Genomic DNA, 24156 nt, shown 5'->3' with positions numbered 1-24156 from the left:
TGCAAACTCCTCCAGTGGTGGGCTGCTCTAAGCTTGTGCCTGGTGTGGGGTCTGAGGTACCTGAGGGATTTCCTCAGTGTTTCTGTTCTACTCTCTGCTTTCAGCAGGTCCTTTATGCCTGCACTTCCAGGGCTAGGCGATCAGCTGTCTGGGCCATCTTGCTCCTCCCCCTGCAGTAGTTGGCTGTTGCTTGCTACTTGCTACTAAGCTCTTTGTGGGGTGAGGGAACGGGTTCTTTATTCTCCTGGTACAACCTCAAATGTATGAAGGACTCTTGGCCTGGCCTCTGGGATTGGGCTATGTTAGCACTCTTCTCCTCTCCTCTAACTTCCCCCATCATCCCTCTACCAGGGCAGCCAAACTCTGCCTTGGAATCTGTGAGGGGTCTTGCATGGCCAGAGTTTCCTGCCCCTTCCCAATGGTAGTAGACCTCTGCTTTGTATCATTGCAAGCTCCTGAGCCAGACAGCTTTCCCTGTCCAGTCCTCTTTCTCCTCTACTTTGACAAAGATGAAGAAACTCCTGTTTCCTATCTCCCTTCAGAGGGTCTGTCACCTTTCGAAATTCAGTTGATCTGGTTGTCATGTGACCTTGGTTCTTTCATGAACTCCAGAAAATTGATGATTTTGTAGATTATCTGGCTTTCTTCTCATTTTTGGGGTCGGGGTGACATTCTCTTAAGGTTTCTACATCCTAAGTGGAAAAATTCAGATAGGGCTGGCAAATTCAAATGTCTGATAAGTCCAGGTATATAGATAGCATATGTTATTAAACTAGTCTAAGAGTCAAAGTTGTAAATTGTGGCTAAAGGGGGAATGCACAACCCACCTAAGGGCATTTCAATAATTTTTTTAAAATATTATGCACGCTAAACTAAAAATATCTTTTGATTTCAACTGACAAGTTGTGATCCCTGTTTAAGATGTCAGCAGAATTAGATGCGTTCAAACCAGGTGGAGCAGCTGGTTGATGCATAACTAAACAGGACTTTTAAAATGCACTGTTTCAACTTAAAAGGAAATTCCTATTGTCATGCCCAGGAATCTTTACTTAGTCCTGTGCTATTTTCAATATTTCAATTAATGTTTTGATGAAGATATAAAAAGAATAGTATTCTAATTTTTGCATGAAACTAAACCAAGAGTGACTGCTATAATAATTCATATCAGAACCAGGATTCATGAAGTCATTGACAGATTAAAATAAAGAGGCTGAGTATGCATAAATGTAAGGTCCTAAAAGTAAGCTTGCTAAATCTACTTCAGATTTACAGGTGCATAGGATTGTTGATGTCTGACTTAATAATAGAAGTTCATGTGGGACTGATGTATGATTTCTAGTAGATGCAGTTTTGGTGAGTCAAAAGAGGACATAATTGCCCAGAAAAGCTGCTTCACCTTAGGTTGCATCAGTGAAGAAGAACAAAAGAAGACTTTAGTCCCGCTGATTAGACACATGTGTGGTGTCCTGTTGCCACAATTCACCAGGGTCATTGACTTACTGGAATTGAGAAGGAGGAAGATGGCCAGGATGATAGAGAGTCTGAGGAACAATTGAGTCGGAATGTTGAGTGTGAAAGGGAGAACTGGAAAGAACAGAGCAGCATCTTCAAATATTAGAAAAGAATCAGTGGGCATTGGGGTGGGATTTAGGCACCACAGATCAGAGATTATTCGAAAAGATAGTGAATGAATTGGGATTAGATGAAACTGATGTAATGTGTTATTTGATATGTTATTACCTTCGGGGTAAAGTAGACTAAAATATTTTCCCCTCTGGTCAGTGAAAAAAAGCACAGAAAAAACTAATGATTAGAGAAAGGTGATTTATGTGTGTATCATTCATTGTAGCTAATTTAAGGAGATTTTTAACGTGTCTCAGAGCAAGGAGAGAGCAAAAGGTCTGTTAGCACAAGGCCAGGGTTATGAATTTTATAGAAGACCAATAGTATGTTTATGACTCAAATATTAATTTTTCAAGTAGAAAACAAGTTTGTCAAAGAAAATTAATCTTTAAATTGGTGAAATGGATTTGACTTCAGATAGTCATAGAACCTAGGAGAAAAATGGCTGTAGTATGGATTGTTCTCTATCCTTACCACCATCCATGAAAAGAGAGCTCATTCTTCCCACCTCTCGAGGAACAGCAATGGACAGTGAACCCAGAATTCACTTCCTTTCTCAGGGAATACCTAGGTGGAGGAGAAAGGCCACTGATTTTTAGCAGAGGACAGAAGCTACACATTTTTCAAGACACAGTCAGGTTTGAGGCTACTGGAAGTTAATTATAGTCCTAGGGAGTGGTTTGTGATCCCAGAGAGGCAGGAGATGGGATAAAAGCCTTTATCTTTTAGGTTAAGAAAGCTTTAAGAGGCAGTCTTTGGAGCCACAGGAAGCATTTACTCACTACGATCATCAGGAGAAAAGTAAAGTGCATCCTCCCTGAATTCCACCCTCTGCCCTGAGCCATAGAGACAGGTCATGTAGGGAATAAAAGGCAGCGACTGAGCCCACAGGGTGCTGATATAAACCTGGTAAAAAGCCCTCCAGTTCATTGTACCTTAATGAACAAAATGGAAATATGTAAAGAAAAGATTATTGGGGGCTGGCTCAGTGGCATAGTGGTTGAGTTTGGGCACTCCGCTTCAGTGGCCAGGGTTCGTGGGTTTGGTTCCCAGGTGCAGATCTATGCGCCACTCATCAAGCCATGCTGTGGCAGCATCCCACATACAAAATAGAGGAAGATAGGCACGTATGTTAGCTCAGTGACAATCTTCCTCAAGCAAAAAGAGGAAGATTGGCAGCAGATGTTAGCCCAGGGTAAATCTTCCTCACCAAGAAAGAAAGAGAAGATTATTAAATGTAAAACCATTATACCAAACAGAAGAATCTTAATTTCACAGCAGTCTGGGAGCTAACATAAGTGTGGAACTGAATTCACAGCTACTAATCCATGGAACACAGAGAGATGCTGTTGTTGGTGGGAAACCTTGGTCTACTCAGCCAGCTCAAAGTACATGAGAAACAACCAGGGCTTCACCCAACACACATGCCAAGATGGGGAAAGTACAAAACACGAAGGAACGCAGTTCAATAGAAAACTCTATATCATGGAGAATACTTGCCCCCAAAATACTATATTATCACACACATACACACACACACACACACACACACACACACACACACACACTTTTTAAGCCCCCAAAATAGAAATGTCAGAAACCTCACTAGACTGAAACCACAGGGCTGCTCATGGCTGTCCTCTCCTTCTTCCTCTCCCATTTCTGCCGTCCTCAGTTTCCCACAGATGAACCCACTCATTCCACTTATGCAAAGCTCAGTCCCACTTGTTTCCAGACGGCTGTGCATGTGGCCTCCTATGGGCACCTCAGAGGGACCCAGGGCCCACAGTGCTAGTGTTGAATGTGGGTCATCTCATTTGCTACCCTCCTCATCCAGGAACTTGCTCTCAGGACTTAACTGGGATCCCGACCTTATCTGGACCCCACCCTAGAAATATAACTAACTTCCCGTATGCTTAATCCCAGTGATGTCTTCAAAACTTTACGGCTTCCATTCCCTAATAAAAATTGATGGTCTTGGGACCATGCTTCAGTTCTAATCCCCATGCTCTAGCCAACTAATCTGACTGGTATTCTTTTTTTTAATATCCCTTTTGAGAAGTGGAGTTTTTTGCCTAAATCTCCTCCTAACAGTTAACCTCCTATTACCTGTGAGCTGACCTTCAAAACTGCATAGATCTAAGTTCCTTGAGAGCTAAGACCATAGCTGGCTGGTTCCTGCTGAATCCCCAGGGTGTCACACAGAGCTCAGAAAATATGTTATAAACAAATGTATGATGGATGGCTACTCCTTTCCTGCTATTCTCAGTCACTCTGTTCCACCCAAGTGTTGGGCTGGTTCCAGCCCCTCTCCGCTCTCTGGAGGAGGTGGAACTGAAATTTCCAACCCTCTAATCATAGTAGGTTTCCCTGGCAACCATCCGTAGGGGCTTCCAAAAGTCATCTCATTAACATAAATGCAGGATTGGTTGAAAGGGGCTTGTTAAGAATAGTAAAAGACACTTATTTCACCTTTATGGCTCTGGAGCTATTTCACGAACTGGGAACAAAAGATGCCCCTATAGCTCTTATCACTTAGGAAATTACAAAGGTTTTAGCAGCTGTGTGCCAGGGACCATGGACAAGACCAAATATATACTTATTATAAGTCACAATATCACAGGAACGCAGAGCAGAAGTTGCTCTGTCAAGATTGCTGAGGATGCCCAGTGGTGCAGTGGTTAAGTCTGCATGTTTCACTTCAGCAGTCTGGGGTTTGCCAGTTCGGATCCTGGGTGTGGACCTACGCACTGCTTATCAAGCCATGTTGCGGCAGGCGTCCCACATATAAAATAGAGGAAGATAGGCACAGATGTTAGCTCAGGGCCGATCTTTCTCAGCAAAAAGAGGAGGATGGGCAGCCACGGATGTTAGCTCAGGGCTGAGCTTCCTCAAAAAAAAATAAAGAGGGCCGGCCCTGCAGCCGAGTGGTTGAGTTCCCACACTCTGCTGCGGCGGCCCAGGGTTTGGATCCTGGGTGCAGACATGGCACCGCTGGTCAAGCCACGTTGAGGCGGCATCCCATATGCCACAACCAGAAGGACCTGCAACTAAGATATACAACTATGTACCAGGGGGGATTTGGGGAGATAAAGCAGAAAAAAAATAAAATAAAATAAATGAATAAATAAATAAATGAAAGAAAAAGAATTTTGAGGAGGATGTTCACAGTGGGTAGAAGATGACGAAAACAAAGCTCTTTCCCAACACCAAGGTCTTGTGCTTTAAAAAAACAAAAGTGGAAATGAGAAAGGTCAGATAACATTTTTCATAATGAGGCAATTAATCTAACAACTATTCTTACAAAATATATTGAAGCAATGGATGCAAGTGCCTCCTAATGAGAAGGGTACAGCGTCACTTCTGTGGCATCTCTTCCGAAACTGCATAACCCGAACCTAATCATCAGGAAATAATACAAGCCCCAACTGAGAGACATTCTATAAAATAATGGGCCTATAATTTCCAAAAATGTCAAGGTCAAAAAGCAAAATAAACACAGTACTGAGGAAATGTTCCAGTTTAAAGAGACTAAAGAGACTTGACAACTAAATGCAAATTGTGATCCTGAAAACAGCTATAAAGGACATTACAGGAACAGTGAGTGAAATCTGTATATGGACTACCAATTAGATAATAAAATTATATAAATGTTAAATTTCTTGATATTGGTTATTGCACTGTGGTTATGTAAAGGAATGTCCTTGTTTTTTAGGAAATAAATTCTGAGGTATTTAAGGGTGAAAGGTGTTAAATTAATTCAACAAGGAGGCCATTAGACTGATGTGGTTCTAACCCCTTTGCAGCCTAAGCAAAGCAAAACCTAAGTCTTTTAAGTCCTGAAGGTGAAGAAACCAAAACCTAAGGACAACCAGTCGCAAACAGCCAACGAAGCTTTCGCAAACGAGGCAAATGCGTAAGCTACAGCCAAGCACATAATGTCCTTGCTTTGGTTCGCTCTTCTCTGTGAAAGTCTTGCCCCTGGCTCCTTTCAAGGGAGAGCTCCTCCACTTCCAGTTTGACACTGTCCAATTCAAATCGACTTCTGCTCAAATAAACTCTTAAAAGTTTTACTATGCCTCAGTTTATCTTTTAGCAAGGGGCATGATGTGTGCAACTTACTCTTAAGTGGTTTGGAAAAAAAGAGAGAGAATAATAGAGCAAATGGGGCAAAATATAAGCAATCGATGAACATGGATGGGGCGTAGGGGAGTTCCTTGGACATATGTGTGTTCCGTGTACAGAAACTTACATCATTTCCATAGGTTTAAAATTTTCTCTAAATAATAAAGTTATAAAAATATGAAACAATTCAGAGAATTTGCTCACTTCTGTAAAGTATTGAGGATAAAAGAGAACTGAAAATTTTAAATGTTAAAACCATTCTGACTACCAAGTTTTGGGGTCTCCATCCAACTGCTCTTCTTCGGTTAACAAGGACTTCCGGCAGTAAAATACCTCCATTAAATTGACCGAGGTCGGAAGGAGTTCAACAAGATCCAAACAGGAAATACTAAGAGCCGTTTCCAAAGCTGGAGGCCAGTAGCAAAGATACGATTCCCCCGAGGCGAGGTCCTCTGGTGACTGCTTCAACCCATGCTCTGAAAGCAGCTTTATAAAATGAGTCTAGGATTTATTCTAGAAAATTGGCAAAACTTTTTCTTAAACACCTGTTTATTTAAAAATTAATAAAAATTAACTTTCCCTTTGTTGAACATCCTATGAGTTGCTGGTGTCCAAATATCTGAGAAGACTGTAAAGAAAGCCCAAAGGTTTTAAGCACCTGCTAAGTATCAGTGGCGTTAGGAGACCTGGGACACTGAGGAACAGAGAAGTAAAACACCTCGCCCAAGGTCAAACACTGAGGAAGTGATAGAACTAGGAATTGAACTGAGGTGTCTTTCTCCAGAGCACATGTCAGGTTCACTAATCGATCTGCTCCCTAAACAGTATAATTCATGGATTCCCTCTGTGCTATAGAGTATCTCGGTTTCATTGTCAACACATCCCTGAAAGAGTGGTGTCATCCTCTCCACTTTTCCATAGGAAGAAAACAATATTGAGAATTAACATAACTTGTTGAAATTCACAAAAGGTGGGAAGTCGTGAAGGAAAATACCAACACAATTCCGTGTAATTTCAAAATCCATATCCCTTTTACCCATCAAGACAATGCAATTAGATTGCATTTTGAAGAAATGGGTATCATCAAGAAAATGATAACTGAGGGAACATCAAGCTCTAACTTAACTAATATTAAGCTATCACTTGGGAACCTTAAAAAATTAGCCCTAAAGGCAAAAGATGGGTTTTTTTTTTTTTTACTGACTGTAAACATTGTCAGAAAACTTTTTCTTTTATTTTAATTCAAAAACGTTCACACACACCAATCCTCTGGCCTTTCCCTACCCCAGTTTATTGCTGGTGTTCTCTCTCTTCTCTCCTTCCCTTCCTTCCTCTCTCTTTCTGTCTTTTCTCTCTGTCTCCATCTCTGTCTCTAACTCTTTGTCTCTGCCTTCCTCCCTTCTTTCCCTTTCTTCCTCTCTCTCCTTCGGCTTTAAATTACAAGGGCGTTGTTTAAAGAGGTTACAAAGTTTCCTGCTGCCCCCTAATGGTCTTATCCTGGAAGCGGCAGTCACATTAGGAAAATTAGTAAAACCCTTACAGACAACAATAATAAAAGACACTTATACTCCTTTAGAGTTTGTGGAGACAGCGGAGCCACAGGGGTGAAAGGAAAGTGCCTGTGATCACTCACAAGTTATTTAACCTCACGGGGCCTCCACAAACGCACCCATAAAGTGAGATTAAAATATCTCCTTCTGGAAGTTGTCGTGTGGCTTGAGATAACATAATAAGGGTCTTAATAAAAGGTAATTATTGTTACCTTCCTACTTTTGGCAACTTTATAGGGTTGAGGACACTGAGGATCGGCACAGCTTGCTCTTTTTTTTTTAAGTTAACTCAGCCAGCAAGCTATAGAACTGGACCCATAATCCAAGTTTTCAGACTCTAATTCTAGTTCTCTTCATGACAACTCAATATCCCAAATTAACGGCTGATAATGAGGAATCTTAAGAATTTTAAAAGTCTTCAAGGGGTATTTTCATATACTACTCATGTTTTCCATTAAGACCAAAAAATACGCATTTCATTGATCAGTGGTCACATCTCTAGAATCATGTCTTAAACTTACGAGAAGAGAAGCATGCAAAGATTTAAGTCCAAAACACGTTCACAAATCACTACGTATAATAGTACGAAGTTGAAAACAAACTAAACATAAGACATTGATTCAATAAACTTTGGTACAAATAATGGTAATTGTTTTCATTTATTGAACAGTTTCTCAGTGCCCAGTGCTATTTTAAGCATATGAATGTATCAAGGCATTAATGAGGAAGGCACTACCATTATCTCCACTTAACACATGAGGAAACTGAAGAACAGAGAGGTTAAGTACCTTACCCAAGGTTAAACATCAAGGAAGTGATAAAGCTAGGAATTAAACTGAGGTGTCTTTCTCAAGAATGCAAGATTCACTAATCAATCTGTTTCTGAGACAGTATAGTCCATGTATTCACCCCAAATTTCATTGCTGATAGCACTTGTGGTAAAATATTGTGCAACCATAAAAAAATGGTTTTTCAATAAGTACTAAATTGTATTGGGACACGTTTACAGGAAAACATTAAGGAGAAAACAGTATGGCACAAGTCCATGGCCTAGTGGTTAAGTTCAGCACATTCCACTTCGGCAGCCCGGGTTCACAGGTTTGGATCCAGGCATGGACCTACACCACTCATCAGCCATGCTGTGACGGTAACCCACATATAAAGTTAGGGAAGATTGGCACAGATGCTAGCTCAGGGCAAATCTTCCTCAGCAAAAAATGAGGAAGATTGGCAAGAAATGTTAGCTTAGGGCTAATCTTCCTCAGCAAAAAAAAAAAAAGTATGAAAAATTGTATACTATATTATTTCAGTCCTGGAATGTGTGTGTGTGTGTGTGTGTAGAAAACCAAAATTTAGAGCCAGTCCTAATGGTCTAGCAGTCACATTCCAGCAGGTTCTGCTTCAGGGGCCCGGGTTTAGTCCCTGGGTGGTAGAACCACACTAGTCATCCATCAGTAGCCATGCTGCGGCGGTGGCTCACACAGAAGAACAAGAAGGACTTACAACTAAAACACAACTATGTATGTGGCTTTGGGGAGGAAACAAAGGAAGAAGACTGGCAACAGATATTAGCTCAGAGCAAATCTTTCCCAGAAAAAAAAAATCTACATCTAATGAGTACTTTTCTCCAGGTGACGGATTATGGGTAATTTTGTTTCCTCCTTTGCACATTTCTAGATTTCTGAACTTTTATAATGAGACACAACTGCAGCGATGATCAGAAAATCTAGATTAAAAAATATTTAGGGTGCTGAAAAAAAAATACCAGAATTTCCAAGAACAGGATTTAGTTTCCCTTCATAGTTAAATAATAAATCAGGAAGTCTAAATGGGAAAGATTTGCAAGAAAAACAATTATTCCAAGAATTGGAAATGGAGGATGTTCAGACTAGAAAGGGAACTGCCTAAGAGAGAATGTTGAAGAGAACCCCTGCACTGGATTAATTTAGCGTGCTGGAACCTACTTTTGATTGATGTCAGCTGTCTAGAAGCTATCTTGAAAAAGTAGTCAATGAATCTAATTCATAATAGACTGAATAATGTGGATAGAGGATCTGAAGCCCTCAGAAGAGAAAACAGTAAAGAGCTATGACCCCGACAGGTATAATTTTTGGATTGGAGAGTTTCAAAGCACCATGGAAAAGCAGCAGAGAGAGCCTTCTCTTTGACAGTAACGCTAAAAGGTGTGCTGCTTCATGACAACCCATGCTGGGCAGGGCCTGTCAGCAGCATCAGATAAGTCAGACATAGGCCCAACTGGAGGGAGCATCTTTCCCGTGACCTGCATGAGGCAATCATATCACTTGCAATGGAAGCCTGCAGTTCAAGATAATGCCACTTGGCCTTAAACACTGTACAGCGCATGCCTTCTTCTGCCTTCCTGACAAAGTGAAGGCTGGGCTGCTGAGCCTGACCTTCAACAGACCTTTGGAGTTCTTCCACATACAGACTAGAGAGGGGATTTTTTTTTTATTGGAAACTAACTCAAGTTCACTTTAGAACCTCTTATTTGGTGTATACGTCTGGCTATTTCACAGAGCTTTCAGTTTTGCAAATAAGTTGGAGTTGATTTCTTCGCTCGGAAAAAGTGCCGGTTGGTGGTGGTCCACAGGAGTCTTAAGATAGACATAAACAAGGGAAGTTTTTGCTGAGACTCACCCAAAGAAAACCCCAAAGGAGAAATCTGAGAACTTCATTTCAGGATGAAGCTGCAAGAGCGAAGAAGTACTTTTAACACAAGCAAAGGCTGTCCATTGACCAACAGATGCAGGAGGATTCTTCTCCCAACTTCTGCGGCCCCTGCCATGGGAATCTGGCTCCTTAGAGGGCAGCTTCTCCTGCTGCTGTTGTCTGGCCTGCAGAGACCCACGGGGAGTTCTGAGGTAGGGTGCAACCGAGGAGGTGTCTCTTTATGGTCAGTGCTTCAATCAAGCATTCTGCTGGTGACAACCTTTAAATGACCTTCAGTCACTTGGGATCTAATTTCATTCAGGCATTTTAACAAATAGTGCTAGTGAAGAGTGTTGAAAACAACTATTAAAACTTGTGGAATTCTTTAAGTCTACAAATTTGGTATTATGGGAGCTAGACTTATGGCATTATTTTCTTGATTTTCCGTAAAACTTAAGTAAAACATTACCTCTGTAGGACAAATAATGCAAAATAATTGAGGTCTATTTGGCTTTAGACAGTACCATATGGATCGACTCTAAAGAAGTATTGTAACCGAAAGTTCTATATAATGAAAAATAACCTAATGTTAAGAGATTGAGTACAGATTTGAGATCTAGTAACATAGTAAAGTTTTAGAGTTTTCTATATTTGACAGACATAATGTTATTGATTTTGTTTTGTTTTCGCTTAAATAGATTCTGTAGACCTATTCATAAACCTGCTGTAAAGAGTTATTGGTTAAAATCATTTAAGCAGTCTTAAAAAATCGTTCCAGTTGGCACATAACTGGATGACTTCTCATCCTAAATAAGATGGTAAAAAATATCAAATGGTATGTTTTTGAGTTCCAGCTGCAACGCCCTTGACGTGGACTGGATAGAATGTTATCTCTTAAAATATCTTTCAATGAATATTGTTTGTTAGAAAAGCATCATTTCTTTGCCAAGAAGGAAATATCTTGGAATTTAGAAAACTGAAAATATGGCTCTACATGATAGACTGACAATACTTAATGAACTTGTATTCAAACGTCTAACTTCAGTTTGACACCCACTAGACATCAATAAGTAATATTCAATTGGCTACCCGTGAGAAAATATTTTTTTTCCAACTCTTGGTTACTAAGAGGAAGGACTTTCCTAGGCATACTCCTGACCACTGTCCAATCCTTTTCCTCACACAGCTCCCCTGGAGGCGGGCAAATTTACTTGGTGGTAACATCAGGAAGAATAAGCTGACTCTTCTTTCTCCTGGGAGTTAGCCTGATGGCAAAGGGCATGAGTTCTGCATTCCTCCATGGCAAAGATCTTACCTGGGGAGGCCACAATCCAATAGTGCCTGCAGCTGAGCAGACAAGGCTGCCTCGTTCTGGGGTTTACTCTTAACAAGCCCACTTACCATCAGACCTAAAGATGTGTGCTCCAACATGGCCTCGTTCAGTAGTAAAAATGATATTTTAGCCTTCATATTTGCTCTTTTTTTTTCTAATTGTTTTCAAAACCTGGGCAGAAGAGAGGGTTGTTATTTACTGGGCACCCTCTTGGAGAACCCAACATTACTCATCACTTAAGTCTTTTCTTAAATAAAGTTCAAAGACTTAATACAGGGTTTAGGTATCCATAAAAGAGATATTCCTTAAAACACCCGTGAGAGAATGTGAAGGGGGTCAGTAGAGGAAACAGAAAGTATAATTAAATTTTAAGGTTATTAATTTTTTTCTTCAAAGTACCAATATGCAAAAATACAGTTTTCAGTGATACAAAAAGGGTCACTTCCTCCCTGGGGAGATGAGTTTTTTGAACATTCAGTGATATTTACCTAATTGAATTCAATCTCTAACACAGGTCACTGACGCAGAAAGGACTACAGCAGTGTAATGACTATGACTGAACCTTACTTCAGCAAATATTGGTTTCGAGGAAAAGACTTGGCCTTATAGAATATAGCAAATCTGCCACCACATTCACCATCTGATCTGAAAAATTAAAATCAAAATTTTTCTTTGCTTACAGGTTGCAATTAAAATCGACTTTGATTTGGCACCAGGTTCCTTTGATGATCAGTACCAAGGCTGCAGCCAAGAGGTCATGGAGGCACTAAATCAAGGAGATTATTTCACAAAAGAACTAAAAGCCAGTAGGAATTATTTCAATGTCTGGCAGAAAGCCCACTTAACCTTGCTGAATCAAGAAAAAGCTCTCCCCAAGAACATGAATATCACACACGCTGTGGCTGTTTTGCTTTATTCATCAAACGACAACATTCGCTCGGACTTTGCTAGAGCCATGGCCAGTGCTGCTATGTCTCCAGAGCAGTATGAACATTCATTCTGTTTCAAATATCTACACTACTACCTGACCACTGCAATCCAGCTGCTGAGGGAAGACATTGTCAGGAAGAATGACTCTCTGTGTTATGAGGTGCATCATGAGGTGAAGAATGTCTCCTGGAAAGCCTACACAGGCGCCATTATTCGATTTGGCCAATTCCTCTCCACCTCCCTTCTAAGAGAAGAGGCACAGAAGTTTGGGAACGAAACTCTGTTTACCATATTTACCTGCCTGGGTGCACCTCTACAAGACTTCTCTCTCAAGAAGGTCCTGGTCCCTCCCTATGAGTTGTTTAAAGTTGTAAATATGAGCTACCACCCAAGAGGAAATTGGTTGCAGTTGCGGTCAACTGGGAACCAGAGCACATATAACTGTCAGCTACTAAAAGGTATTATTATTGATCTAAGCTGAATCCGCTCTTATCAGGATCACAGAGCACTATTCTTTTATAAAAGCTATTTTTCTGACTGGGCTTGGTGGAAAAAGGCCAAAAACAAGAAAATTGGCTTTTAGTAATGGTAGAACTGAAAGAGTAGAGAAAAGTTGCCTTATTTCTCTATTTCCCCTCTCTTCTTTCTCCTCAACTATCTCTAGGAAAATGTGTTTCTGCAACGGCACTAATGTGTGGGGCATTCTAGACAGAGAGCGCAAACCTCTACTGAAAAAGATAGCGCATGAAATCTAGCATTTTTACCTTCTCCCTCAACGTTTTTCTTTTGTCATGGTCATTTCATGAAGAAGGAGTGCTAAAAGTAGAGGAGGAGGCAAGACTTATTTATGCATGTTTATCTATTAACCTTCTTCTATAATCCAGGAACTAGGACAGAGGCCCCGTGTGATATAAAACAAATAAAGCAAAATAACTATCCTGGGAGGATCTTTAGTCTAATGAGAAATGGAAATATGAACAGGTGTTTATACACAAAAGTACTAGGTAATACACCAGATATTTAGGCAATATGGCTGCCCAGTGCAGGAAGCTACTCATTCTCTTTGGGGAAAGTGGGGAAGGCTTTACAACAGAGGATCACATGGGACTTGAAGTAGGAATGGGGGTTTTCAGTGAAAGAAGAGAGGAAAAGTTACGCCAAGCAGAAAACAGTATATGCTGGATCACAGAGATTTCAAACAGCCTGGGATTTTCAGGGGATCTCCATCAGTACGGATGGCTGGAATGTAGGATGTGTAAGACTAGGAAGAGCTAGGAGTTAAAAGAGAGGAGGAGATTGACTGGGCCAGGAGAGTTCTGATGGGGCCAAACTGTAAAATCTCCTATATTCCAAGCTAAGGACTTTTGAACTTCATGCTGTAGGTAAGGAGAAGTCATTAGAAGTTTTTAAGCAATGGAGCATCAATTAGATCAGTACTTTAGTGAGAGCTCTGATGATATTGTGAAAAATGAACTGAAGTGGAAGCAATTAGAGATATCACAATACAAAATAAAAATTGTTAAGCTCTTTTTTTAGAAAAACATGTGGCTGGGGTCAGCCCCGGTGGCCTAGTGGTTAAGTTTGGCATGCTCCACTTCAGCAGGCTGGGTTCAGTTCCTGGGCGGGACATACACCACTCATCAGTGGCCGTGCTATGGCCGTGGCTCACATACAAAAAAAAGGAAGATTGGCAACAGACGTTAGCCATTTCCAGAATAATACTAACAGATGTTAGCTCGAGGTGACTCTTCCTCAGCAAACAAGAGGAAGATTGGCAACAGATGTTAGCTCAAGGCAAATCTTCTTAAGAGGAACAAAAGAGTGTGACTGATTCCATTTCATCCTGATTGTTGGCAGCCACAGTCGTTTCACAGAGCAGTGGTTCTGTAGCAAATACTGTGTCCTGTTTGATTCAGAAGGAAAAAGATGGTCCTTATCCACACGTGCATTCGTCCATACTCACAGTTACCTGCAACTCAGCTGCAGTGTCTACCTTTGAAATACCTCTGACGCTTTCTCTACTCTGTCATTATTGGTGCTGTTCATAATTCAGGCTGTCTGCAATTCTCAAACATTTCAGGGTCGTATTGTTGCAAAGGTCCTCAAACTGGCATCCACACTGAGTTCTAGGGCCTGCTCCCTCTGCCATATCTGCAAACACAGGCCTGGGGAGAGGCGACTATCAACACCTTTATCTCCTCCTTCCTCTCCTCAGCAGCCAGGCAGGCAGCAATGTGAGCAAAACGAGTGTCTGCTCCACAGACCCAAGAGATTAGTGTTTGCGGAGGAGAATGAAAGACCAGAGTAGAATATGAAGAAAACTAAGAATTTGATAACAAGTGAGAACATTCACAGCTAGGTTCCAGGATTCTTTGGAACCAAGACTGACTGGGACACTGTTGCTTCATTCTCCTCATGAAGTTGAGATGGACAATTTTTCTACTAGATTAATGAACCCTGTAAAATCTGTTAGGTGAAAAGTTGTAAAACATTTATGTCAAGGAGTAGGAAAGTGAGGGAGAGGAGTATATGACAGAAACTCTTATCCACATTCTGCCACTCTATACATCTCAAAGAAAAATATCTCAAGACCCTCCCCGCAAAACTAAAGATCTTTGGTTTCCTGTGGCAAAACTACTAAACTGCAGCTTTAACTGGGTTTTGAGTTAAGGCTTAGCTGGGGTAGCCATGCATATTACATTGTGTTGCTCTGTAAGCCGTTTGTGGGCAGGACCATGACTACATAGTATTTAAGAGCTTGGCATGGAATCCAGACAGTTTGACTCCAGATCCACTCTGTCTGGTTTCATATCCAACTCGTACCACTTTTTAGCTGTGTACTCAGTCAAGTTGCTTAAACTCTAAGTTTCTTTATCTATATAGTAAGCATCAGAATAGAGACTCACAGGGCTCTTGTGAAGATAAAATGAAATAAAATAAAATAATAAGTTATTTCTACATTCCCTAGCATTTAACAAATGGTAAATAAGTGTTAATTATTATTAACTTTAGTCCCCTGGCACATAGAGATGCTCAACCTGTATTTACTGAATAAGTGCATGAATAAATGAAGCATTCTCTTTCACATCTCTTGAGTGATCTGGCCTTGGGTCAGGTGACCATATAACTCATTTGACTAAAAGCAGTTCCAATATCTGCTAGAAAGAAAAAATATGCTAGAAGGTTCAACCCCTAGTCAAGAGCAAGGAGCTGCAGCCACAACGTAAATGCCCTGGAATATGGTCACTTTCAATGTGAATTACTATATCTAAATTTTTCCTAGAAATTCACCAATTAGCAGCTTGGTTGGCTTTGGGAAAAGGGATTGTAAATGGCAGAATAAAAATACCACTGCTCTCAGAGGGTGGCATTTTGGTCAGAGACATTGATGATAGGCCAAGAGCTGGAACTGAAGTGTCTTCCCAGCCAGCATAGGTATAAAGCTATCTGGGAGGGTGTAAGAGGGAAAGGAATGAGCTCGAGCTGCAGGGATGTCATTTTTCCTTTGACTCTGGGCTCTGACTGAAGGTTGCAGAGAAAGCTGCTCCATCCTCTGGTTTCACCTTACCTGAGCCTAATCTGCCATTTGCTGATGGTTAGCACAGTCACTTTAGTGAAGGATAAAAAGACTATGTAGACTTGGAATGGACAAAACCAATATCCACCTAACTCTACTGATTAAAAAGAAAAAGTTTGATAGGCTTCAGAATGCTTTCATCTATTAGCTGCAGTGTTTTTTTGCAATGAGTAAGCTATGTCTGAAACTTTAAGCCATGTCTGTTAACTGATAAATAATACTCTATTTATCCCAACATCCTGAAGCAGTATTGGTTTAATCCATACACGAACAATGGGAGGAGGGAAGTGGAGCGTTTTTCTTATCTAGGAGTCTTTCACTAGTTTGGACTAAGATCAATGTACTGTAGGGGAAGAAAAATAGTTTTCTCTCTACCCTTCTAGGTCTTTGCCTGAGATCCTCCTGTAATAAAAGGATTAACAAGAGAAAAAAAAATTTAGTTTCATATGTATGGGAGCCCCGTAAAAATATGAGATTCAAAGGCAGCCAGGCACTTGAGGCTTATACACCATCCTGAGCTAAGGAAAGGGATAAAGGTCTGGGGCTTCAAAAGGGAGGAAGACAATTCACAGGGAGAGGAGAAGAGAAAATGTTTGGTGAGCAAATGTTTTCCCTGCCATACAGAGAAGTCTCTCGGGTGAGAAAGTCATCTCCGGTATAGCTCTCTTCCTGGTGCAGGACCTCTTTCCACACTCTTTTAGGCAGTTAATTGGGAAGAAGAAAGCTTTTCCTGAGTCTCTGGGTCTTGATTGCTTTCTGCTCAAAATAATCTTTATGCCAAAGAGGCATATTTTGGAGTGGCATCTTCTGCTCCCCTTCGGCACTCTCCTCAGACCTGATTTTCTAGATAACTGCTAGTGTCCGCTTTACTTCTCCCAACCAATCTCCTGGACTGTACCACTCACCTCAGCCTAGGAGCTCACGGATGGTGTTCTGGAGTACCGATATCGAATTCCTCATGAAACTGGAGTCATCTCAGGAGACTGTTTCTTATCCTTTCCGTTTTTTCACTAGCAGAAGCTGCAGGCTATTCTGTGTCCCCGAAAGTCCCTATGAGCAGACAACTTATGTTTCCTCTCCTGTTCCCTCTTAATCTGACAGATGTGGTATTTGAAAGATAACATGAAGACCTTTAGAACTGGCCAGCTAGGACACTAATTCTCCCAGTGAAGAGACAGTAGATTAAAGAGCATTCTAGTCCTTCAATTTATTTCAAAATTCGTTCTGTTAACTTGTCACTGAAGTTCTCAAGTTCAAAGATTTCCCAGGAATCTGTTGCCTTCAGACAGTCAAACGGTCAAATTAGCAGCGTAATACATATAAGGAAGTGAATTTGCAAAAGAAAAATTGTTTAAGACTTTCTAAACTAACACCTTTTCCTTCTAGTTCTTCTCTCATCCCTCATATGACCCATACTGGTTACCATAGAAACAGATGTTTTCATGCCCTTGGAAGACTCAAAATACATTATGTTAATTATTTGCCCTTAAATGTCGCCTGTTTCAGCAAAACAATCTGTGCCAAAAATCTGTAGACACACAAATACATGCTCTGTTCTGAATCATTGGAGTCACAAAGAAGAGGGATTTATTTGTTAAAATGTTTCACATAATCAAAATTCTTAAGCATGTTTCTAGAAAAACATAGTCCATTGTTTGTAGTAAGCCTGGTTTTACATGTTAACCTTGCCAGTAACTAGCAGTGAGAACATGGGCAAATGGCTTAATCTCTCTATGCCTCAGTTTCTTCTTTTTATTTTATTTTATTTTATTTTTTTGAGGAAGATTAACCCTGAGCTAACTGCTGCCAATCCTCTTCCTTCTGCTGAGGGAGACTGGCCCTGAGCTAACACCCGTGCCCATCTTCCTCTGCTTTATATGTGGGACGCCTACCACAGCATGGCTTGCCAAGCAGTGCCATGTCCACACCCGGGATCTGAACCAGCGAACCCCGGGCCACGAAGCAGAACGTGCGAACTTAACCGCTGTGCCACCGGGCCGGCCCCTGTGCCTCAGTTTCCTTACATGTAAGATAGGAATAATTTTTTTTTAATAAAACCTACCTTATAAGATTCTGGTGAGAATAAAATGAATTACTGAATGTAAAAGCTCTTAGAACAGTATCTAACACATAAGATAAGTACTCAAACTTTTTATCTACTATTAATATTACCATTATTATTTTTTATTTTATTAACTTCCTGTTTCCTGTTTTCTTTTGCTCTGGGCTTCAATTATCTCAAATTAGTTTTCCCTATTTGTGGGTCACATTCACCTTGAAGTAGAGTGTCTCTCAGACGAATAGATGAAAGAATGAGTAACTGAATGAATCTGGGAGACCACATTGCACAGTGGAGAGTGAACAGACTTTGGAGTCTGTAAGAGCTGGGTATACATTAGTAGCTGCACGGCCTTGTGTAAATGACAATTGCTGAGCCTGTTTCTTCATTTATAAAATGGGGGCAAGACTTGCCTAGAGGGAATATTGTGATAGTACTTGGTGTCCAGTCTCTCAAACACAGTTGGAAAACCCTGGGAAAGTACCTTGCACATGGAAGTTGGATAATGTTTAATGGCACAAGCATGTGCTTCAGTGATATTGATAACAAGAATAGAAATGAAAGAAGAGACAAGAAGTAACGCTTACCATTTTTTGAGGGCCAACTTTTTCTTCGATAACATTCTAAATGATTAACATTCTAAAAGATTTATAGAAAGAAGCTAGAGACAGACTTTGCCTCCAAATACTATGTTGACTAGATATACTGCATGTCATTTTTACCTTTTTCTGCTTTTTTTCAAGAGATTGAATATTTTTTTCTGAACAACCTGATATAACTCACATATTCAGACTTCATGAAATAAAAAGTATAATAATTATGTATTTCTCCCCAGACTATATACCCTAGAGCTGAAGTGATCAAAATTAGGTTATACTACACTATTAAAATGATATTTGTGAAGCAATTTAGTTTACAAAAGGCTTTCACATACATTATCTGTTTAATTCTTACAACCACCCTGTACATTGGGTTGTTGACTCCACTATACTGATGTGAATCTGAGGTTTAGAGAGGCTAAATGGTTTGTGTAAGATCATTCAAATACTTTATAAGTGACAAAAGTAGGATCCTTTCCCAGGTTTTCTGACAAAAAGTCCAGGATAATTCTCTGTAGATTGCTTTCAGGAGATGTATTTGTTCATTCAAAAATATTATGGAGAAGCTACCATAAGTTTCAATCTTCTGCGATGGTGACTACTTACATTACAATTCCCTTTTCACACACATAAATATACAAATATACACACACAAATGCATATATAACAAGACAATAGTTAAAGTTAGGCAGTGTAACTCTGGTGTTTTTTATTCTAACCCATTTTATTCCATTATTAAAGAGGGATGGTTATGACCTATTAAACTGATGTCACAAACCATTAAAGGATCACAACCTCCAATTTGAAAAATACTGTACTAGGGTACAGAGGGAATAAAAAGCATTGAGTGGATAGTCTAGAAGAAAAGAAAAGACAAATACAAAAGTAAAATTAGTATGAGGTATCCTCAAATGAAAGACTTTGTAGATTGTAATTAATTTAATTCACAGATGTTTTTCATTTCTTCTTCTAAGTAAAAATATTGGCTGTGTAAAAAATAATAATATTTAGAGGTAGAAATGATAACAACCATAGGAGTGGTAGAGAAAAAGTAACAAGAGAGGAAAGAAAAGCTACTTTAACCTGAGAAAATAACATTAAAATAAGCTATTTTTAATATCCTGGTAATTAGGGTGGGGGCTTAAGAGGTGGTTTTGAAGGATGAGTACAATTACAACATAATAACGCCTACATGTTTGTCTCTTCTTTGAGCATCATCGCAATAGCCATGAAGCAAAGTGAAGAGCAGTGGTAGTGATCACAGTATTTCCAAAAACCTCGAGATGCTCTCATTTTACAGAGGGGAAAACTGAGGCCCAATGAAAGCAACTAACATGGTCAAAGTCAAACAGCTAGGGGCAGAGCTTCAACACCAAAGCGAATCACCCCCAAAACCCATAATCTTTCTCTGTTATATTGTTTCACCATCAGTTAATACTTTCTAATACTCCATTAGAATCTCATCCCGTTAAGAAGAGAGAAAGAGTGGGGTCGGAGGTCCTTGTGATCTCCAGCCTCTGTGAAGAGAAAACAAAACAAAAAACATTTGAGAATCACTCTAACAGATGACCTGCTAAAGTGGTATTAACGGTTCCTAGGTCTGTGTGAGAATTCAGATAATGCAATTTTAACACAAACTTTGACAAAAGCTCAGAAATATGTATGCACTATTAATTTTCCTTGTCTTCTCTTATTGGTGAAAATTGGGGTTTTGAAAATTACTGTTGGTATATATAGAATTCAAAATAGAAATTCCAAGAAACTCAAAGAATTTTATATATTATGTGAAAAGAATGGAAAAATATTTCTTCATCATTTGGTCATCCTATCAAACAATATGATCAAATATTGAGACAATCACAGAGATGAATGTCTTCCTACCCCAAACATCTTTTCTACCCTAAATAATCAGTGAAATGGGCCGGCCCCATAGCCAAGTGATTAAGTTCCTGCACTCCCCTTAGGCCACCCAGCATTTCACCAGTTCAGATCCTGGGGTTGGACACGGCACCGCTCATCAAGCTATGCTGAGTCGGCGTTCCACATGCCACAACAAGAAGGACCTACAACTAGAATATACAACTATGTACTGGGGGCCTTTGGGGAGAAGGAGAAGAAGAAGAAGAAGAAATCAGTGAAGGCTAGTTGAAAAGGAGATTCCATTCTTTAGTTAGAGCATTTTTAAAAGGTCTCCGTCTTCCCTCTCATTCTATATCCTCATTCCATTGTTCTTAATTAGTAGCTAGTAGTTACACCTGAAAATAATTTTATATTCCAGTTTTGCTTCCATCAGCCACACCTAACTGGCTGCTAACCTTTCCCACACCTCCTTTGAAGCATGTGTATATGTAGGCAGCACACACATACACGCACACACACACACATACCAAGCAGGATTGTGTGAATACTTTTTGCCCATCTTGTAATAAAATAATTCTATAAATGGGCTACTATATATGGAGAGACAATGCAGTGGTTAAAAATATAGTTAAGCCAGACTGCCTGAATTTGAACACTGCCTACACGACATACTAGATGTGCAATGTTTGGTAAGTTTCTTCACATGTCTGTGTCACAGTTTTATCCACTGAACAACGAAGACAATGAGAGCAAATACCTGGTAGTTTTGTTGTGAGGATTAAATGAGTAAATTTAGAGCAAGTGCTTAAAAAGATCCTGGGACAGAATATGTACTTAATTAATGTGAGTTTTCATAATGGTGATGCAGGTGATGATAATTAATAAGGAGATAATGGTGATCGCAATAATGCTGATGATGATAGAGATGGAAAATCAGGAGATTTCTACCATCAACTAGCTGGGCAGCCTGAGGTCAGTCTCTTAACCTCTTGGTGCCTAATTTCTCATCTGCAAAATAAGCAAGCTGAATTTGTTAGACAAATTTAAGAGAAAACTTTCTTTAAAATAGCTAACTTCAAATATCTTTATCAGGAATTATCTAAGTCAAAAAAGTGAATCAAAGGAGAAATGAGGTAGTAAAAAAAATCTCTGCTACCTAAAACATCTCTTTTTTTTATTTGTTTTTACAGATTCCAGCATAAAGTGCATCCCCGCTCCTGTAGTTATTGCTTCTCTCTCCTTTTTGACCAGCATCTTCATCTCTTCCAAATACAGAGCATAAAAGTGGTTTGCTTTCTCTGTACCCTTTTACTTTATCTCAGTCAAGTCACCCTCAGTACCATTGGGAATCCCTCTGCCCAGCTATCAGTTGACCCAGAGCCAGCTCAGTTCATTGTCTATGAGTGGGCCTGTAACGCAGTAATTTCTTCTCCACGAACACGGAGATTCATGCTGGAATAAAAAATGACCCAATCAGAGCCTGTGAGATACAATCATGGTAGTTTTTTGGAATTTGGATGGGAAGTGGGGTAGGTGCCCTTTTTGTGAGTGGAGATTAATGAGAGTAGAGTGAGTACGAGCCCACAGCTGCCAGCAGCTGTCTTGCCACCGGGAGGGGAGACTCTACCTCCTTGACAATGAAGTTAACACAATGAAGGAAGAGTTGAGAAATAAAAAGAAACTGAGTCCTGATGAGAGTAAATGAACCCTAGAACCAACTGTGCCTGAAACTGGATATCCTGGGCTTTTTCATTACATAAATTAATAAATCATATTTTTGCTTAAATAATTTAAATTCAGTTTCTATCTCAAGCAATCGAAGGAGTTATGATGAACATAAGGACTTTCCTTTATTTTTTATTTAGTGGTCCTAAATAGGAACTAATCAAAGAAGCTTGAGTTAGAAAGCAAAGAACAAACTCTTCATCAAATGGAAAAGCTTTGAGCTTCAGGGACATAACCAAGGTATGAATTTTCTTCACAGATTTTTATCAGCATTCAAGACCAAACCAGTGACATCTCAGATGGGAGAAAACATGGAAACTTGAGAAATAAAAGGGAAAGTTAATGAAAGATGTCAGTGAAATCTCATTTACTGCCAGTAACGGGGTGCTGCACACATTGTTAAAATATTACAAAAGTTAAAATTTAAATTCACACGTTAATTTACAGAGGACTTCATGGCAAACTGGATTTTAAGCCTTCATTGTAAATTTAAGTACATTTATTAGGAAAGTATGTGGATGTGTATAGAGATAAAAGAAAAGATACAGGAGAAAAAAAACATCTGATGGCCAAGAAAAGATCAAAGATCTATTGGCTTCCCATTATGTTCAAACAATTAGGCAAAAAGAACTATAATCACCAAACTTCACAACAGGGAACGTTCTCCAACTCTTCTCTGAGGTTGCATACATCATAGGTGGGGCAATGGGGGGTTGTCTTACATGAGCTCAAGGTCCTAGGATTGGGCTAACTGGAGTGAAGCTGAGGGCTAGCTCTATACCTTTGAATTCTGGAAATCCATGCTACTTACCCCTCTGAAATTTGGATAAGAATAAACAAAAGTGGAAATTGGCTCATTTAACCCCACTTGGACTCCCAGAAGGCCCTGGTCATGATAGAAGAGATTCAACGGGGAATTAACTATATAAAATCACCTGGTAGAGAATTCAGGCATCTAGTGCTATCATTCTTTACATGGGGATTTTGAGAATAACAGGGCCAAGTGCACCTCTGTCACCTAGCTTGCATTGGCCTCTACATCTAATAAAGCAAGCATAAAATTTTCATACACACGAACAATTTCTGTGATTCATTGCACAGGGACTTTGGCAGGCTAGTGGCTACCTAGTAGAGAGTCCTGAGGGCATGGCTCCAGGAACGAGTTGAGCAGCAAGCCTTGGTGAGGCAGTGGTGAAACGAGTTAGGAAATCATCCTCACGTCTTGCATATATTTTTTCTGTGCCATGTCAATGCATTTATTGAGCCATATTATGTACAAAGCACTCTGGGGATTAAAAGTCGAATAAACTAGGCCAGATCTTTCATAAGTTTATGATCTCTTGGGAAAAATTAAGAAAAGAACACAAACGAGTCACAAAAGAAATACCAAAAGAAAGGAGAAAACCAAGTCTTCCACGCGTGAGAGTTCAGAAGAGAGATTTCTTCTAACTGAGCAAGAGAAGTGAGGAAGGCTTCAAGAAGGAGGCAGCATTTGAGCGAGGCCTTGGAACATCGTGGTGGGAGCCAGGGGTGAGAGGAAGGACAGGTACGTATCAAGTGCTTAGCACTAAAAATGAGTACCAATAAATGCTTTAGAGAAAACTGAGATTCCTCTGGTCTGTAGGTGGATCCAGCTTTCTATCAGAGTTGAGGCTTAGGGGAGGGGCTACAGATGGATGGAAAAGAAAGAACTCAGTGGAAAATAGAGGTGGGATATAGGAATGATCAGCATAAATAAGGGTCAGAAAACAGAGAGGTCTGGCGGAGTGAAGGAGTAATGTGGACTGGAGAGGAAAGTTGAAGCCACTCAGTTAAGCTAAAAAGCCAGCTAAAGCATTTGATCTCCACGAGAAATCACAGTTTTCTGAGTAAGACAATTCTCGTAAATTGCTGACTCTTAAAGCGTGCTCCCAGTATCAGCAGCATCAGAATCCCTGAAGTTAGAAATGTGAATTCCAGGGCCTGAACCCAAATCTATGGAATTAGAAACCCAGAAATCTATATTTAATAAGCCCTCCAGGCTTGCGATTTATGTGATTATGATCTTAAGGGAATAAACAAGTTTTTAAGAAGATAATTTAGCTCTTCCTCTCCTGCTGCTGCTT

General features: G+C 40.0%; 2 protein-coding genes across 3 annotated transcripts in view; both read left to right on the top strand.

Moving 5' to 3' along the window:
- Positions 1–9522: 9522 nt before the first annotated feature.
- The window catches only part of ART4 (ADP-ribosyltransferase 4), a 19877-nt gene continuing 5243 nt past the window's right edge, over positions 9523–24156 (top strand). The window contains exons 1-4 of one of the 2 annotated variants that reach the window (XR_011439704.1): positions 9595–10180; positions 11984–12689; positions 21517–21610; positions 22311–23597. Coding sequence is in view for 1 of the 2 variants with exons in the window: in XM_014740635.3 (XP_014596121.1) it covers positions 10001–10180; positions 11984–12689; positions 21517–21608 (978 nt within the window). In the remaining variant the exon portion in view is untranslated. Of the gene's footprint in view, positions 10181–11983; positions 12690–21516; positions 23598–24156 lie in introns of those variants that run through there. The other variant, XM_014740635.3, reaches the window with a different exon arrangement.
- Positions 23460–24156, top strand: part of SMCO3 (single-pass membrane protein with coiled-coil domains 3) — a 17053-nt gene continuing 16356 nt past the window's right edge. The window contains exon 1 of the mRNA XM_001501745.5: positions 23460–23597. The gene's annotated coding sequence lies outside the window, so the exon portion shown is untranslated. The remainder of the gene's footprint in view (positions 23598–24156) is intronic.

The sequence above is a fragment of the Equus caballus genome, chromosome 6 (genome assembly GCF_041296265.1).
Source record: "Equus caballus isolate H_3958 breed thoroughbred chromosome 6, TB-T2T, whole genome shotgun sequence".
Classification (NCBI taxonomy): Eukaryota; Metazoa; Chordata; class Mammalia; order Perissodactyla; family Equidae; genus Equus; species Equus caballus.
Note: the sequence above shows the minus strand (reverse complement) of the source record. Positions and strands in the feature narration are given on the sequence as shown.